At 40.0% G+C, this 18,705-nt stretch overlaps 1 protein-coding gene and 1 long non-coding RNA gene across 2 annotated transcripts in view; one reads left to right on the top strand and one right to left on the bottom strand.

Annotated features, from left to right (window-relative positions):
- side (sidestep) overlaps positions 1 to 18,705 on the bottom strand; it is a 68,690-nt gene that overhangs the window by 37,753 nt on the left and 12,232 nt on the right. Inside the window, 1 exon segment of the mRNA XM_068301468.1 lies at positions 8,729 to 9,525. Coding sequence (XP_068157569.1) covers positions 8,729 to 9,059 — 331 coding nt within the window. The 5' untranslated portion in view covers positions 9,060 to 9,525.
- LOC137585638 (uncharacterized) overlaps positions 16,504 to 18,705 on the top strand; it is a 97,661-nt gene continuing 95,459 nt past the window's right edge. The window contains exon 1 of the long non-coding RNA XR_011033613.1: positions 16,504 to 16,549. This is a non-coding gene — a long non-coding RNA (uncharacterized lncRNA). The remainder of the gene's footprint in view (positions 16,550 to 18,705) is intronic.

Below are 18,705 nucleotides of genomic sequence, written 5' to 3'. Positions count from 1 at the left end.
ATCTAAAAAAAAATATGAATAAGCTATCAAAATCCTGTTTCGTTTTCAATAAACAAATTTAATGCTCTGTTTTGACGAAAACAAATATTTTGCAAGATCTTATCTGCCTTTGACACTGGGAAGAAGCCTTTTAATTTCTATGGCCATAAACCAAATCAGCCAAAACGATGGAGTTCAATTCCCAAGCTCAAGTGGCCATAGACCTCGACTCAATACATTTTGCTTACAATTTCTATCGAAATCGTTTCATATATCAAATGCTATGCGCTAGTTTATGGCCACGCCCCGGGTTGGGGTCTCTCTCTCTCTCTCCGACTGGGACAAAGACTGGGACTGGGACAGGGACAAATGTTATCGCAGCTGATGCTGGCGTTGTTGCCTTTGTTGCTGTTGTTGTTGTCAGCTTCGGCAGACTGCCATAACTCAGATGCGGCGCACTCAATTTGCTTAGTTGGCAGCAAGTAAGACCCCACAGCAGGAGCAGGACACTCTCTCTTACACACAAACACACACACAACCACACCTTGAAGCTAAAGTCTGGTGCTTTGCTCCTTTTGGTTGCTGCCCTTTTGGCTCTTTGGCCTTCCAAACTATGTTTCTTTTTTTATATATTTTTTGGCCATTTTGTTGGCTGTTTTATTTTGTATTTATTTGGCGCTTCTCTTTTGCCATTTTATGCTGTGACATTTCAGCGCTTCGTTTCAGGCTTCGTTTTTGGCGACAAAATCCGTTTTATTTATATGCGAAATATGTAAATTTACGACAGCAGCAACACTAACACCACCTTTGACCCCGCCTCTCGCTCTCCTTCTCCATCTCTAGATTTACAAGTACGATTTCGATTGAGTTTATTTTATGTGGCCGCTGAAATGACTTGCCCTTGCCAAATTTATGCATTTCAATGCAAATGGAATAAAATAAACTCATCTCCTGACAGCTCTCTGCCCTTTCCTCTTCTTTTGTGTGTGTGTGTGTGTGTGTGTGTGTGTGTGTGTGTGTGTATGCTTTCTGGGCCATAATTTAGATAATTTTTGTTTTAATTAAACGCAGAAAGAGACCCTGAGAGAGAACGGCTGACAAACTGCACAAATTTATGACCAACTGACGATAAATAACTGATTCCAGAACCGCAAAAGTGCAACAAACAAAATGGTTGAACTTCAAATGCAGCTGCAATTCGTGTAATTCGTTCTAATTTATTTGGCTTTGACCAAAAGCAATTTATTGCATTTCAAATTTTTTTTCCCATATGTAGTTTATATTTTATATGCTTTTTTTATTTATTTTTTTTATAATTTTCCATTTTATGCAAATGCAACGACTAATCAAAAATTCGAGAAGTTTCATTAAAATGCAAATTAAATAAATTGCAAGCCAGTTGCTGCTGCCACGCCCATTTCCGTCAACAGCCACGCCCCCCGCTGAGCCTGACTAATTTTCAATTAACCAAAAAAACGAAACGAATCGAAACGAAAGGGTAGAAATGTAAGAAAAAGGAAAAGGTCTGCCAAGTGGAAAATGTTGCAAAATACAAGTAAATGAAAAGCAAAATGGAGGGCGTGGCAAGGCCAGAGATATAAAAGAGGAAGCCGGCAAGAGAAGTAGGGGGTAGAGTGTGTTAAATATGCACAAACGAGTTGATTACGTGTCTCAAATAGATTTGCTGACTAATTCCATAGAATTTTTGTTATTTTTTGTTCCTGTTGTTTTGCGAATTAGCCATAAAACAGAAAAACAAGGCAAAACCGAGGGTCGAGACGCTTTGGCTTTGGCTTTGGCATGTTCAAGTGATAAATTCAATTTTCCACTTGAACGCCAGAACCTCAACCAACCCCATACCAATCCCCCACCCCCATGCTCCACTTGCCCTTTCCCCTTTTCATGTGTGTGACTAATGGCGCTTGGGTTGGCAAACGGATTCGCTTGGCGGCAATCAAACAGAAATCATAAAGGCGTGTTGTCCAAACATAAACATCAACATAAACGGCAACTCCCTCCCAACCCCCTCCCCAAAGGGCGCGTGCCTGGCAGCGATAAAAATTACAGAGGAAAAAAACACCAAGAGAAAGGAAACTCTGGCCTCCTGCTCCTGCAGCCAGGACCAGATACTGTGGGACAAAAGTCTAGGTAAGCGTCGAAGCGTGTGAGCCGCTGCATTGTGTCCAGGGCGTGTCCAGCTTGCCTTCTTCTTCTCGTCTCGTTTCGTCTAGTGTGAATCACACAAATCCACAAATTCAACCTTAATCGTTTCAGATTACAAGGAACACAAGAAACACAGAAGACTTTTCTTTTTTTTTTTGTGCTGATTGTAAAATTTTCAGTGAAATTAACCAGAGTCTTCTCTATCGGGGGGATGGGGGAGAGTGGCCCTTTGGCGCTTTTAATGCGATTTTGCACGAACGAACGAAAAGAGTGGACAAATAAAAATTTGGTATATAAAATTGAATTTTTGATTTCGCCCTAAAGGGTTAATTTCATTGTGAAGTGAAGCGTAAAGCAACGACAGAAAGAAGGGTCAAAGGGCCAAACGATGTTGTGGATGTTTGTTGATTTGCACCTTTTGGCTTAACTCTTTGACTATGACTAACAAACAAGTTGAATTAGTGGATGGGGTTGAATTCTCTGATTAACGGAAACATTGCTCATCGTGGAAGAGGGAGGAGGGAAACCAAGGGACTTGCACGTAGGAAGTGAAAAAGGTCTCAATCAAGTGCAAAATGCAAATGCGTTGAGCAGCTCTAAAAATATCAACACAAAAGGAAGCTGTGTGGACTATAAAAGCATTGAATAGCCAAGTTGAAAGTAATGTTCCCCTCTTGCCATCTTTATCGACACCCAAGGTACCGACACAATCCTCCCTCCCTGCTCGATCACGCCTCCCACGCTTCATTGATGCGCTTTGGTGTTGCATTTATTGCGCTTGTTAAAGGCAGCTAAAAAGGGAAGCGAAAGCGAGAGAAACAAGTTAAAAAGTCATAAAATGATATTTATTTCATTTTGCAGCCTCGTAATGCGCTGTAACCATAGACAGAGAGGGGGTAAGACAACAAAGAGGGGAACTTGCCTCGCGGGTGGCCAGAAAAAGCATGAGAATTGCGAACTAGAAGCACCAGCTGACATCAAGAATGAAAGTGAAGAAGATTAAGATGAAGGAGAAGAAGTTGGGAATAGCACCACCATTACCATAACCACCATCACCAGCAAACTGCACCACCATCAGGCATCCGATGGAGAAGGGGAGTAACGCGTAGATTTGCTTTTTATTTGAAATTTATATTTGAGTGTCGAGAAGTTGGTTGGAAAACACAAAAGCGGATCCTGGCAAAAGGCAGGGTGGAGCTAAAGCTGGAACTATTTGCTTCTTTTATGGAGTTGAAGCTTTGACTTTTTGCCAGAGGAATTGAGTGGAGAGTGGGAGGGTGGGGAGAGTTTCCCTTTACTTATTTGAAGCGAAAATGGAAATGCGCCATCTCTCGTTGTGGCTTTTTAATGTTTTCTTGTTAAAGTTTATTGAAAAACTTTGGACCGCCACGTTTGAGTAGTCAGCGGGCGAGCGTAGTAACTTATAAACTCATATACATACAAATCCCTCCATCTATCTATCTATCCATCCATCTGTATATATGTATGTATGTGTATACATACAGACATAAGTTAGTATATGCCTCGAAGGGAGGAAGAGAGAGTGATAAGAGAGACTCAACGAGAAATGAAACAGATGCATGAGTGCACGCCCGATGCCCATGAAAATGGAGCAAAGCGATTTTTCCTGTTTAATAAAGAGCAGGAAACTTGCAAATATTACTTTTCTTTCTATTCTAGAAAATTATGGCTGGCAGGAGGAAGGGGGCTGGTAGGGGGATTGCAAACTGGACCTCGAGATGTCGGTTCATGTTTGCTCATAATTGAAATTTCGCGCTAAACAGGAAGTGGCCGTTGTGCTATGCTTTTGTAGTTGTTGCGGCCAGTTCAAGTGTTTTTTTCTGCAGAGACTGAAAGCTTTTTCCAGGCAAAAAGTGTACAAGGAGTGGGTGTGGATGTGGTGGTTGGGTGTGACGGGGTGTTGGTTACTTGCCAGCATTTTCACCAAGTGGTGGGTGAAATGCAGTTCATAAACAACCAGCAGAAGATGCGAAAATGCAATAATATTTATGAGAAAAACTACTCGGGAGCCTCGGAAAAACAAGAATGAAGAGCTGAGAAAATGCGAAAATTCTGTGAGTGTGTATGTGTGTGTGTGTGAGTGTGTGGGTGTGGGTTGTGTTGTGCTGAGAATTGCTTGTGAATTGAAAGGATTATCATAGTTTACGGTTGCAATCTCTCTATTGTAAAATTGAAAAATGCCACAAAGACAGAACAAGTGGGCGAATGAGATTGAGTATAAGCGTTGTTCGACCTGTAAAGTATAAAAATTAAACAATCATTATAGTTCCATTGATTCAGTACCTTGGTCAATTAGCACATTCAATAATGAGATGCATTTAATACTACAAAGAATGGAACTCAGAACTTAAAACAATTCTCCAGTCAAGGAGGAAAGTACCCTTGGGCTTACTTTGAGCTATTTTTGTAAATGCCTTCAAAGAGAGTTAAGTTTATTTTGATAAGAAATTTAGAAAATTGATTTTTGATTATACAAATTTGATTGATCCTGTCGCAAAGATTAAATTTAAGAAGACTTCTCTTCCTACTATAATTGACTTTCTATATTCTATTCTATTAAGATTGGAGGTAATATAACCCTTATGTAAGTCTTCTCTTCATACCTATTTAGATGAAGAATTTGTAAAAAAAGGAATCTGAATCCAAGAGATTCAGTCGAGTGCTTCTAGAGTGTCTTTGTAAATTTATTCAATTTGTTATAGCTATTCAGATCAAACTGAAATTTGTAGACCATTTAGAAAAGCTATATCATATCTCTAGTATTTTGCAGTTATTCTGATGTATATTCTTTAAATATATAATATCGGGGATCATCTAGCAAATGTTTTATCTTGATTCTTTTGAATCTATCTCCTCTCTTGTCCCGATGATGTGTTTTCGTTTCACCCATAGAATCCCATTTATTTTTCCCACTCTCATTGCTAGACTTGATGCTGTCATCTGTCAAGGCCCAGTGCCAGTTGTTGTTGGCCCCCTCTTCTTCCTCCCACTCCCACTCCACCGTTTTCAGTCTTAGTACAAAATTCTCTTGCTCATAGTCCTGCCCTTATCCAGAGCACGTAGTGGCGCACTGTGACATGTGCTTCCTCTGTTGTATTTTGGTCTGTTCTCTCCCCAACAATATTTTCGCTGTTATTTTTCTACATGTGAAATTGAACTTTGCATCTTGTTGCAATGTGGAAACGAAAGAAAGAGACACAGAGTGAGAAGAGGTGGGGGAAGGCGGGGAGAGCAATTTTCATTTGCTTCTGCGTGCACTTGACTTGTGGCGCTTTGCCATCGAAGATACACTCTTTGCACTCCATTTCCTTCAACTCCAAACCCCCCATTCCCTTCACCCAGAACATCATGGTCCCCTCCGTCCCCTCCTCTCGTGTTGCATTGCAACACTTATGACGCTGTTTTGACACTGCGAGAACGCGCGCGCGTGTTTATAAATAAATGCAAATACATATTGTTGATGTATATACATATACATACATATACATATGTGGAAATTTTTCCACGCTTCTGTTTTTGGATGGCACACACACACTCACAAGCATACACATGTGTGTGGCAGACACCCTTCTTTCATTTGTCGTTCCTTTGAAGTTCATAAAAATTGACAAAAAGAGAGAAAAAAATCAATTTACAACACAAATGATGCGCTGATGAGGAGAACCAAACGAGGACCAGTCGAAATGTTTTTACTTTTTTATGTCGTTGTAAATATTTTCATTGCAATTGAAATGTGCGCTTAGAGACGCCGCCGTTGCCGCCACGCCCCTTTAACAAAGGGGTTGATTGCCTATCGAAACTCGAATGGGAGTGTCAAGGCTAACAAACAGCAAGAGATTTGCTTACCCCCCACACTCTCACACACACACACACACACCTTCTCTCGTCAAATGAAATCCCCTACTAATGCCAAAACACTTGAATGTCTTCTCAGTGCCTTCGATTTCTTTTTTGTTTAGTGTATACTTGGGTCGTGGTTGCCAGCGGGAGCACATAAAAATAGCGGCGACGATTATGATGAAAATATTCATGCGACAAAACGGGAAAATCCATAGCCAAATGTCGTGGCAATAAGCAGAAGGACCTACTTCTTGCACGGAGTTCGGAATTCGAATTCAAGTTGAAGTCGCATGTAATGGATTGGCATTGGTGTTGGGGTTGCTGTTGTTGTTTATGTGCCAACACGTTACGCAGCACATTTGAATTCCACTTAAAGCCTGCCATTTGGTCTTCACTCCATTTCATTCCACTTGAGATTGTCAAAAGCAGAAATGGAAATGGAAGATGCCACTAATAAAGCAACATCACACACACACACACACACAAATATACGAATATACAAACATACATAATTAAATTTAATGCTCAATGACTAGACTAGAAAGCTAAAGCCAAAGCCAAGCGGCCATGACGCCCAATTGAATACTGTCCAAATCCAAGCATACAAATTCAATTTACTTCAAAATCCCACGCATCGACAGCAATGAAATAGAAGAAAAAATCGAACATTTTTGGCCCAAATGTATCTCGTCCCACAAAATCCTTGTCATAAATTTCAGCCACCCGACTAAAGCTCTTCACCCAAAGAGAGAGAGACACCCAGACATTGCTGCTGCTGTTCAGGCCCAAGAAACAAAATATGCTGATGCCGATGTCGAATATCGAGTTATGATTTGTTTTTGTGTGCCCGACATGGGATGTGGATGTGGGTTGAAACCGATTTGCCTCAAGGTTGAACCAGACTTCCCACATAAACTACTTATTGTACATAACAACAACAACAACAACCAGTTGAGATGGTCGTAAAAAGCATCAGGCACCCCCAACACATGCTCCAGTCGTCGCAAATTATAAAGTTGTTTAGCCCAGAAATTTGCTGAATCTGCCAAGTTTTTCTTCTCGTTTTTGTTTTTTTTTTTTTTTGAAAAATTTTCCAAAAACGAGAGGCAACACAAAATTGACACAGAGAAAATACTGTGTGCACGTTTTATCTAACGCATAGTGATAAGAATGAGATCTTTTTTTGTCTTTTTTGGCAGTCGGCGAATGATTTGCAAGTTTGCACAAAATTCCTGCAAGAAAGTGTAAGAAAGTAAGAGAGAGAGAGAGAGAGAGAGAGAGAGAGAGAGATAGAGTCAGAGAGAGAGAGAGGCATGAAAGGTCTGACTATGATTTTATGCCAACGTGAGCGTAAATTTCAACGAATAGTGCCTGATTTTGATTTACATGCCAGCCATAATCAAAACTAACTTGACCACATCTGTCTGAAACATGGCACACTAAAAGTTGGTAACATATGCGATTCAAAACGGGAGGGGCAAAGGTGAGACGATTTGCTGGGAATGGTGTTACGAAGAGTCAAATACGCACGAGTTGCACATTTGTGGACGTGATGAAAATATTTTGCCTAAATTTCAGAATATTCACAGAAGAAGCTAAAATATTTGTTGATCCGTCACAAAATATTTAAATGGGAAATATGTAACAGGGTTTCCGTTCAAGTGAAAAGTAAATCATTGAAGGTGTTGATAACCGGGTTTAAAAATCAGGATTGGCATACTTACATATATGAAAATGTAAGATGGGCAAAAAAAAATTCAATTTTTGGGTTTAATCATTTAATCTACTTTAGTAGATTTTATTTACAAATCTATTTCAAATTATAGAACATAGGGATCGTTTTGTTTACCAAACTAAACTAAACTGTTTAACTTAACTTAATAGCTTTTTAGCTTTTTACTTTTATGTTTCAATCAACCGTTACTAACATTTAAATTTGGAATTTAGCGGCTTAGCCATTAACAGTGCAAGAAATGCCAACTTAGCGGGTTTTAGCAATTTTTCTTTAGCAGTTTTTTATAACGCGATCAGACCTAGTTTTCGCCAATCTGGCAACATTGTTTTGAAGTTCCGTGCTTTTTCTGATAATATTTATAAATTTTTTTATCTTTCGCGTTTAATAAATTGCAATTAAGGAATATTTGCAGCAAGTTGTCAAAATAAATGTATTTTTCTGATGCAAAGTGTTATTTTCTGCAGAAGAAGAATTATCAACAAAAAAGGGGACACCAGTTTACACAGACAGGGCACTTGTATGTATTTGTGTACTGTGGTAAATAATGTAAACATTACTAATTTTATTACTAATGCACATATATGTACATATGTATTTATTTATATTGACAAAACAAGTCTGCAAAAGCGTAAATTAAGTTCATTGTCAAGGGCGTGGCCTCGGGCAACTAGGCCCCCTCTTCTCCTATTATACTAATTACTAATGAAGTTTCTTTTGTTTTTGCAGTGAAAACGATTTTTAATGTTTCTTTGCCTTCACCATGTTAACTAAAGTGTAAGGATAGTGTTTTTCTTTTAATTATGGAGAGTCCACGGCAAAAGGGACAACCAAAAAATAATATTCATGTAAGTGAACTTTTAATCCTTTCTTCAATTACGAAAAAACTCATGCCTTACACCTTTTAATCTTTCTCGACGTTTTATAACTCCACAATTTGTTTTTGCATAGGTAAAAATGGTTATTGCTAGGATGTGTGCATGTGGTACTCACTGTTCTTCTGAAAATCCTGTGATTCCTCGTCCGCCAGTGAACCATTCAGTTGCAGGCAAATCAAGAGAGTCAACAATAACAGCCAGGAGCGGTCGGCTATCGAAAGCGTTTTGCTGACATTCGCCCACATTGTTAACCAATGGGAGGACGTGCATCTCGTTCGTGATTTTCGATGGGCATTGTGTGGCAGTTGACAATGTGTTGTAGGTATTCTTGTTGCTGTTGTTGCTGATGGCATGGTTGTTGTTGCGGTTGTTATTAAAAATTGCATAGCTGTCATTTTGTTGTCGTCGTCGTTTATGTTGTTTTTGTTGCTGTTTCTGTGTTGCATTGTGGCAAACGCAAAAACGACTCGTCATTTATGTTAGAAACTTGAATTTGACCAAAAAAAGTGTCAAAAGAAATCAAAGTGCAAAACCAAAAAGGACAATTGTCGAGTCTATCTCATACATATCATGTTCTCAATTCATATGCTGTGTTTGTGTATGTGGCACAATTCACTGTTCACTGTAGTAGGACTATTTCCGTTTCCGCAGTTGACTTTAATGAAGCGCCAATGTGCTGCTCTTTGCCTCGCATTTGGCCCATAAAACGGCCATTTCAACTTGCCATTAAAGCTCTCCTCAAGCTCTTTTAGAATGGACTCTCATGTCCTTGTTACATACATTCGCCCATGCTGAATGCTAGAATCTTAATGTGCTTTTACATGTTTATTTGCACTTTTTATTGCCATTCTTTTATTTTTGTTCTTGTTTTTTGGCTTGAGCAGATTTCAAGTGCGTTTTCTTTTTTCTTGTCTGTAAATAGAAAAAAAAAACCAAAATTCAACCAATGAGTTTGTGGGTGTTGGCAGAAAACTTCCAATTCGAAAATATGAAATATACTAATAAAAATATTTTTTATGTATGTTTATATATGTATGTATGGAGAGAGTCGATTCGATTCGATTCGAGTTGAGAGTTATACATCAGGCAAATTGTGCTCGTAAAGAGGGAGCTCCTTTGCCAAAGGGTAAGGACCCATTCTCACATTTATTCTCGTTTCTCCATTCTGATATTTTTACTCCCCGAAATTGGTTGTTTTATGTGGCTATTGCATCGATGAAGTGTGATTAATGGCGCGTTTCAATGTGAGACTTGTAATTAAGGCGGTAGATTTATGGGCCGCAGCTCAGCTCAGCTGTGCTCTGACCCCAACTGACAGCAACTGCCTTGAACTCACCCTCCCCCTGCCATCCCGTTCTACCACTCAGGTCGGCCAATAAAAGTGAGTTCTCAATGAGTGGCTGGTTTATCACCTAACCAAATGTTGTTTCTGCTTGTCGATGTTGTTGCTGCTCCCTTTAATTGCGTGTTTTGGCCCTGACTCGAGAACACGAGTGTCGACAATTAAACAACGCATCAAAATTGATAAAACCCAACCCCTCAACCCTCCACCATCCTTCATCTCTTACTACCCTGCCTCTTTACTCACTGCAGGCGCACGCACAAGTCACGGTTAGTTGGCCTCGAACCAAATGTGCCTGTGCATTAATGGAGTGACGAAGTTCGTTGCGAGCGATGTCGATGCTGTTGTCGATGTCGTTGCTAATGTTCACCCAGAAACCTAAGGATTTTTTGTGTTTGCTCATCAGAATTATGCAACATTTAGTATTGGCAGCCATCCGGCAACTTGGTTTAGATCTTTTTCAGGACTCTCGTTTTTTTTTGGTCTCCTTTTTTTAATGAGCAATGCTAACGTGGTTGTTAGTGTATGAATGTATAAATAAATAAATACAAAAGCAAAAAGGCAAAAAGAAAACAAGAGCAACACACGCACAAAAGTTCATAAAAATTTATGAACTTTCAACAGAAATGTTTGATGCTTTTTGATTAAAAGATAATAACTCGAAATAAGTGTGAATATGTGTGTGTGCTTGCAGCCGACATGGCTGAGTCCTTCTCCCTTTATCTACCCAGCATCCAAAAAAGTAGCTTAGGGTATATTAACTCATAAAAATGTATGTTAAGTTAACTGAAAGCTTTACATACTGTTGCAAAGGTTTTCAGCTAGAGACTGGGAATAATGCAGGAAGAGAGAACCAGATTACAGCGTGATCCTGGCATACTAGAAAAATCCCAAGGAATAGGCTGAAGGTTGAAATTGTTTTGAAATCTTGCATGGCTACAGGGTAACTTGGAAATGGATATCGCTTTATTTTCTTTTGCTTTATGTAATTTTTTGTACTTTAACAGCACTCAACCTGCTTTTCATGTTGCCACACACACACAGACGCAGACGCACCCTATACGCATGTATTTGCTAGGCCCATGCACCCATTCATTTGGGAGGTTGCCTTTTGCTGTTTGCCTTGTGTTACCTGCACATAAATTAACAAACAGACAGCCAGTCGTATATACATACGTAGGTAGATAGGCAGACTAAGAAGAGTCAAACTTTGCTCATTAGTAAATTTCAGAGATGCGGCATATGCATGATATCACTTCCTCAACCCCCTCCCCATCAGGCACACGCCCCACGCGAAGTGTTACCTCTAGTTAGTTGGCCTTCTCTTGTGTCAGTTGGGTAGTTGATATGTTGTGAGTGTGTGTATTTTATTGCTGATTAATTAACTTGGAGTAAGAGCCAAACCAGCTGCCTGCCTTCTTGACTACTGTCCATTGTGTCATTTCATTCCCCCAGCCAACTTGAACTTTAATGGCACGAAGCTTGGGCTAATTAAAAAAGTTTTCCCAATGCAGGCAAAAGAAAAAAAATGGCAAAAACTAAATGACAGCAGCGACAAGAAGTTCTTTCTTTCTTTCTCTCACTCGTAACTGTTGACAACCATTTGACACAAGTTACAAGAGCAGAAGGATTCAACATACAACTTCCACAGAATGATTCAACTATTTTCGGTTACCTTCTTTTTTCTAATCAAAGTTTTTTTTCTTGCCATATTCAAGGCATTAGCTCATCTATTTTTGGCCATAACAATATAAGAGCATTTGGCTCCAATACCTCATACCTTTGCACCTGTCCCAAAACATGAAACATCTTTCTCTCTGAAGACTTGAGCCTTGTCAAATTACCACAGCTACTCCATCATATTTAGATTTCTCACTCTACCATATAAAGGCGACGACCTAACTGGCTGTGGGTGGTAATGAAACAGTGGTTATGGTGAAGAAGAAGAAGGAGGTGGAGGGATGTGGGGGGACTAACCATAATCAAGGCTCACAAATTTATGGGCAAATACTCAACTTTGCCATAAATGTTCATCATAATGTGACACAATTTCCTCAAGATTTAACGCCGCATAAAAAAGCAGAGAGAGAGAGAGAGAAAAAAAGAGAGAGACGAAGGCGAAGCGCTACTACACATTCCCAAATGGAATACGGAACACGGTACATGGGATGTCCCTCTTGTCCCAGGGACATGAGGAATATTACAATAAGAATTCCATGCTCCTCTCATGCATTGTGCAATTCTCTCTCTCTCTCTCTCTCTCTCTCTCTCTCTCTCTCTCTCGTCTTTTGCTCAAGCTCATGCTCAATAAACTCGAAAGACGCATAACTCTTTGTGCCACGGAAGGAGAGGCAGAGAAGTGGACTGACTGGGTGACAGACTGGCGGCAGCTGGCATAAATTTTAAAAATAAAATAATATGAAATAGAAAATTTAACTGCAGTCAACGCATGCAGGCGACAGATAGACGTAGTGTGAATTTAACTGACAACCTCTTATCGCAGTTGCGTTGGCGATGCGATGGTGGAGGAGTAGGAGTAGGAGAAGGAGAACACATCCTTCCACGACCATTATACGATTTCAGGGGCTTGCAAAAATGATGATATATCATAAGCATGCGTCTGACAAGCATAAGCACCGCTCCTGTCACTGTCACAGCGGACCAGAGCTCAGGGAACGTGAACGGTAGAGAGGGGGCGTGGAAAGAAGAGGAGGAAACAACGCGGCTCAGAGAGTTTGCGACGCGTGTTATTACACCATGCGGCATACTTTTAGCGCCACTCAAAGCACATTTCACTCTCGCTAGCTTGCTCTCTCTCTGTCTGTAAATAAAACTTGAATTATGACAAAGGCATGCAGCCAGAGAAAGGGTGAGAGGGGAGAGATAGGGGCAACAATAAACGTGGCCACTATAGCCTGATAATGCGCTCTTTGCTTGCCTTTGACTTGTCCTGACTTTTAGCTGCGTGTGTTTACTTCCTTGTGTATGTGAGTCGTTTAACATGTCGTATGCGCAATTTGTGAAATATGCCAGCCAGCTAACCCCCTACAAAACCCCAAGCACACCCTGACACTGCCTGCCATAAGTTTGCCTTCCACTCATCAGAGTGTGCGCGCGTGTGTGTGTGTGAGTAAGCAATTAGTTGCCTTTTCAGCTGAAATAAAAGCAAATCGTGTGAGAGTTCAGACAGGCTAAGCAAACATCAGCTCATTAATATCCTTTATGCGTTTATTACAATAGCAAAAACAGAAAAAACTGAAACTGAAGCAGCATCCATAGCACACGAACCGAAAAACAACAACAACATAAATAATAATAACAACATGGCTAAAATAAAATACTAATTAGAATGAACAAAAAAAAAATCACCTCACTCACAGTCGCTCTCACTCACTTTTTCATGCTGTGTTATGGAAAACCGAATCAATCAGACAATGTAATCTAATTGCCCTAATTTATTTACCTCGCTCGTGAGCATTTATTTTCTTTCTCTTGCTAATTGGCGTAAAGCGGCATCAGGCGGAAAAAAGTGAAATAAAAGAGAACGACCAAGAATAACAGAGATCCTTGCATTGTAATGGGAATTAAAAATTAATGCTTCGCACACTGCCCAAAGGTATGCAAACGGTTTATGCTTTAATCAAACGCAAAGGCAAACGCCTACGACGAACCAGGTCTTTGTTAATTTTTAATACGCATTTTTCGCTTCCTCTCTCTCGCTCTCTCTCTCTCTCTCTCTTTCATTTTCTTTTGCTTTCTCTCTTTTGTTAAAATAAAATGTTGTCAGACGCCAGACACTGACCTTTTGGCCTCAATGTGGCCCATGAAGTTTTTTTGTTGTTACAAACATTTTGCTACACGCATTTCGCCTTGAGACAAAAAGTAAGAGCTATTTAATCTCAGTTTTTCTCACACTATCTATTTTTTTTAGCAAGACCTGATCAGTAAACTTTTTTTTTGTAAACATTTAAAACTTTATCCATAGATGACCAAAATAAGAAACTTTGCAAATGCGGTTAAAGTAAATTCTTTAGCTATGTGAAGTTGGATTTATTCATCTGATTTGTGTGTGATTTCGGTACCCTGCACTCATATGAAGTAAAAGAGTGTATGCCTCGAAGTAATCCTCTATTATCTTTGGAATTTCAAGATCGAATTGGTCGCAAGGCGAAAGAGAGATTTGCTTTTTGTTGGTCTAGCTAGTTTGAAGTAACCTTTTTACTTTACTTTTACTTTTCTGCCGGGTACACCAAAGTCGGCGACCTTATATCGTTGATTTAATCTAAAGTTTGCTATATACTTTCATACAAGGCGCTTGCTGGTCAACTCCCTTCCTGTCGCATTGAAGTTTGTGTTGGGTTTTGCAGAGAACATGAAACCATTTGGGGCCTTTTTTTTGACTTTAACTTCAAACGAAACGACATAAAACACTACTCCATTTGGGTAATTTAGTGCACGCACAAGGGACCCCAAAATAGAAGGAGGAGGTGTAGAATGGGTTTGAGTGTGTAGGCAGCTCTCGTCTGTCATTTACAGTCGGTGTTACCTCCTCTCAACTCCAATTCATTCCAAACAACCAGGAAATTTCTCTTATGTCCACCATCCTGACAGCTTCATGCTGCCTATGTATGTACATATGTACATATGTATGTATGTCAAAACAAATGAGTTAACCGAATGGTTTACTTGTTGGTTCTGGTCTTGGTTGGTTGCTGTTGGCGTTCCTGCTGCTGCGGTTACCACCAAAATTTAACTGAAAATTTGACAACATGGTGCACAAACAGGTGACACAGAAGCCGCTGACTGCCTACCGCCACCTGACGCCGCCTGTCTATGTCAGCGTTGGCTTAGTCGTCAATCACAGTGAGTGTTGTTGGCTTTATTTGATTTTGAGCTCTTTTCCGGCATCTTAAATTTTAGAGAACACGCTTCAAACCCCTGAGATTGAGATTGAATTTTATTTAATATTAATGTCAACGCATTTGTTAGCGACAAAAGTTTTTAAATTAACAGCTGCTGCAATTAAATTAAACGTTTTTAATTTCCAAAAATATTTACACGTGCCAGAGTTAGAGGCGAAATTCCCCCTACCACCCTATTTCATCATTCGCCTTCGGTCATCAACATTCTTCTGAAACAAAAAGCCAAATTTGAATTTAAATTGAAGTTAGTTTGCCAGCCGAAACCAACCAAACTCCCTTTGAACGCCTTCTAATCCTTCAATTAATAATCTTCAGCTCTTAACTTTTTGCTCGGCAACAACAGGAACACCAACAACAACTACAACAACGTGTTAAATGTAACCCAAAGTTTTTTGGTCGGCAAACCCTTTTCGTGGTTGGAATTTCTTTTTTTTTTTTGCCTGTTCTCCTCCCACCCAAACATACAATTATTTAGCGTTTCTTTTACCCTTTTTTCTTTCTTTTTTTATTTTTTCTGCTTTACATTAAATGTCTAATTAATCACGTTTTCTTGTTCGTTGAGGGGCTTTAAAACTAAGCGCCTGACTTGGCATTTTGTTGTAATTAAATTTTTTTCCCCAATTTCGGTCAGAGATTTTAACTTTAAGATTTTCCATGTCACCTGCTCAGAATTAAGGTAGGCAAATGGTAAAGGAGAGGACAGGGGGCTGCTGTGACAAGGCTTATTCCATTCAAACATATGACATTGAACATTTGTCCTCTTGTTGCTCTCCTTTGACCGACTTTGTTTATCTTTCATTATTTATTCCCTTATCTGGTCGTGTTGCGATAAGGCCGGCAAAAAGGGCACATCACATCACACGTCAGTTCAGGCTAGCTAATTAATTATGTCTTCTTAAAGCACACAGTTAAAGTTGCTGGTGGGCTGACTGGGGCCACACGACGTATGAGTTATTTTCATGTGCTTAAGCGAAAAGAAACTTTGGACTAAGCTACTTTTGACAGCTGGGAATTTGGGTTGAACGAGATGGAAATGTACTACTAACTAAAGGAGGGAACAACGAGAGAGGAGATGAGTTTCGGCTCAATGAGTCTCTGTACGATTACCTGGCTTTTGGCCAAAAACAACTTGCAACTTGTTTTCGTATTAATTAGAAAAATAAACAAAGCGGCAAGCGCCAGAAAATCACATTCTAAATAAATTCAGACCGATAAACAAGAAAGAGAGAGAGAGAGAGGGAGAAAAGGGGCCCTTTTTAGAAGAAACTAAACAAAAATCAATTACAAATGCCAAATATATCTAAATTGAGAGCAAAGAACAATTAGTGACAAAAGTGTTTGTAGTTACAAGACTGTTCTAGGTGATGGACAGTAAATTAGTTGTCAGCCCAGCAGATAGACATGACCTGGTTTGATCTGAACTGAAATTAACTCATCGATCATACTCATCGGCGAAATAAATTACTCCCTTATCATTAGATCTATTAAAAAAAGCTACAATTTCAGTTGAACTGAAATTCATTACACTTTATATTTTATCTTCTTTGCAGTTCAACGAAATAAAGAATCTACTGACATAAACATCTTATTATAATATCGACAAAGATTTCCAGGAAAATCTACAGACTTAAACATCTGAACTGACAATGAGCTGGGAAATCCTTTAAATAGGGTAAGTGATATTTTTTTTAATTTAAAAAATCTTCAAGAGAAAGATAAAGTCAGAAGCTGTCAGTAAGTGCTCCTTCTCCTGCTTCTGCTGCATTTACGCTATAGATTTAATTAATAGTCATAAATAGCAAATGGCACGAATGCATTTGCAGTTTTGCATTCTGCATTTTGAGAGGGAAAATGTTGATTTTTAATTAGCCCCAGGTCTAAAAATAAAAACGTGGCTGGCATTTGGAAATGACAGAGAGAGAAGCCTTGCGGATTCTTGACATATTGCCAACAGCTGAGCTACAAAAAGCGGCAAAGAAATTGCAGCCCAGTAGTGTTGATTATGAGGAAAATGGCTGAGGCGTAGCACGTGCCGCATCATGGAAAATAGTTTGCATTTTCCTGGGAGTGTTGCGAATGTCAAGCATATGGGCATGTTTCAATGGCTGCGTGGATTGGGTTAAAGTTGAAACCAGATTAGACTCTAAGGCCTTTTTCCCTGTTATCGCCCACTCAGCCAAAAATAAACAATTTAATGTGGAAAGTTTTTTGCTCGTTTCCTTGCAAAACAACAACAAGACGATGTTCACTCCCTCTACCACAGTCATTGTATTTTTTTTTTTTTTTTTTGACGGGGAAAAACAAGCCATGACCAAAAAGTTTTTCGCCAAAAACAGGCGGAGATGTGGGGGCGGGGTAATCATTAAAATTCATTTCCTATCGACAGTCAGTTGGGGTTCGGTACCGGAGGAAAAGGCGGAGGCGCAGACGACGGCGACGTCTACCATGGAGCTCAAGTACAAGCAGACAAACATGTTATAGATGACGCCATTTAGTTTGAATATCTATGGCAGCCACATCCACAATACATACACATCCTTTGCCAGCCACATCTATGTACACATGTGGGTCCTGTGACTCCCTCTACTGCTCCCGCTCTACCCCTAGGCTCCTCTTTGGGTTGTATTCACAAGTGCCTGGCAGCGATTTGAATGCGGCAATTCCTTTTGAATTGATCCCAAAAGTGACCTTTGATTTTCGATACGATTTTAGTCATTTTCACATGGCCAGGGCCAAAAGTCTCTAGCGACACAAAGCTATAGAGAAAAAGAGAGGAGAGAGATAGAATGAGAGAAGGAGATAGGGAAGGGGTTTCAAGCTGTAGCGAAGCCATTTTGTTTGCGTAGTTTAAGTGCCCCGCATTAGTGGGGCATATAAATTTTCGTCGGTAGACCCCAGACAACAACAGACGACGACGACAAAAACGACAAAAGCGAGGGAATCCAAGCGAAAATCAAACTAAAAGTTCGCCACATGAAAATCATAATTCAAACGTTGGAAATCAGCACACTAACACACACACATATGCATGAAGAGATTGAGGGACCCTAAACTCCCTACGTCCCAATTGTGTGTGTGTGTATCTTTCTGATTGTTTAGCTGGGCTTGTGTGTGTGTGTGTATGTGTGTGCCAGTGTGTGGTGTATGGCAACTATTGTAAATACGCAAAGCCTCTTTGCTTGGGTTGGCTTGACTAGCGGAATGTCCTTGTGCTGCTTCTGTGATTTCGCTCGTTTGCCTTTGACCCCCGAAAATGGGACACCCCCTCTTTTGTATGTGTGTGTGTGTGTGTGTGTTGGCCCTATATTTGCCCTTTTTCCTCTTCGTAACCCCCTTTTGTTTGCCAAATGAGAAGCGTGTGCGTTTTGTTTTATTGCCCAGAGCTTGGTTGACTCGTTTTTTTTTTTGTGACTCTCTCGCTATTTTCTATTTTCGGTTTCGCTTTTAGCCCGCTTGCTTCCCGCTTCTGTGTTGGCCATTGTGTGAGGATAATCGAAGCCATAAATAACAGGCGCGAACGCGTTTTTTTCTTCTCCATTCTCGAGCAATTTTTTGTTCCATTTTGGGCATACGATAACAAACAAAAGTGCCAAAAGTGACAAACAGCAGGCAACTGTCAACTTGGCCCCTTTCCCCTCCATCCACCCGCCATAAAGGTGTCTGATTGGGGGGAAAGAGAGCGAGACTAGGCCAAAGCCAACTCGTTAGCAAATCCAATTTGTGCGTGAATGTCAACAGTTCCGTTGCAGTTACATTTGACGAAAATGTTGGTGGGGGAAAATGGTGGAATGGGGAAATGACAGTTGAGAGTTTACGAGTTAGAATTGA

The sequence above is a fragment of the Drosophila tropicalis genome, unplaced genomic scaffold (assembly GCF_018151085.1).
Source record: "Drosophila tropicalis isolate 14030-0801.00 unplaced genomic scaffold, ASM1815108v1 contig_878, whole genome shotgun sequence".
Taxonomy (NCBI): domain Eukaryota; kingdom Metazoa; phylum Arthropoda; class Insecta; order Diptera; family Drosophilidae; genus Drosophila; species Drosophila tropicalis.
Note: the sequence above shows the minus strand (reverse complement) of the source record. Positions and strands in the feature narration are given on the sequence as shown.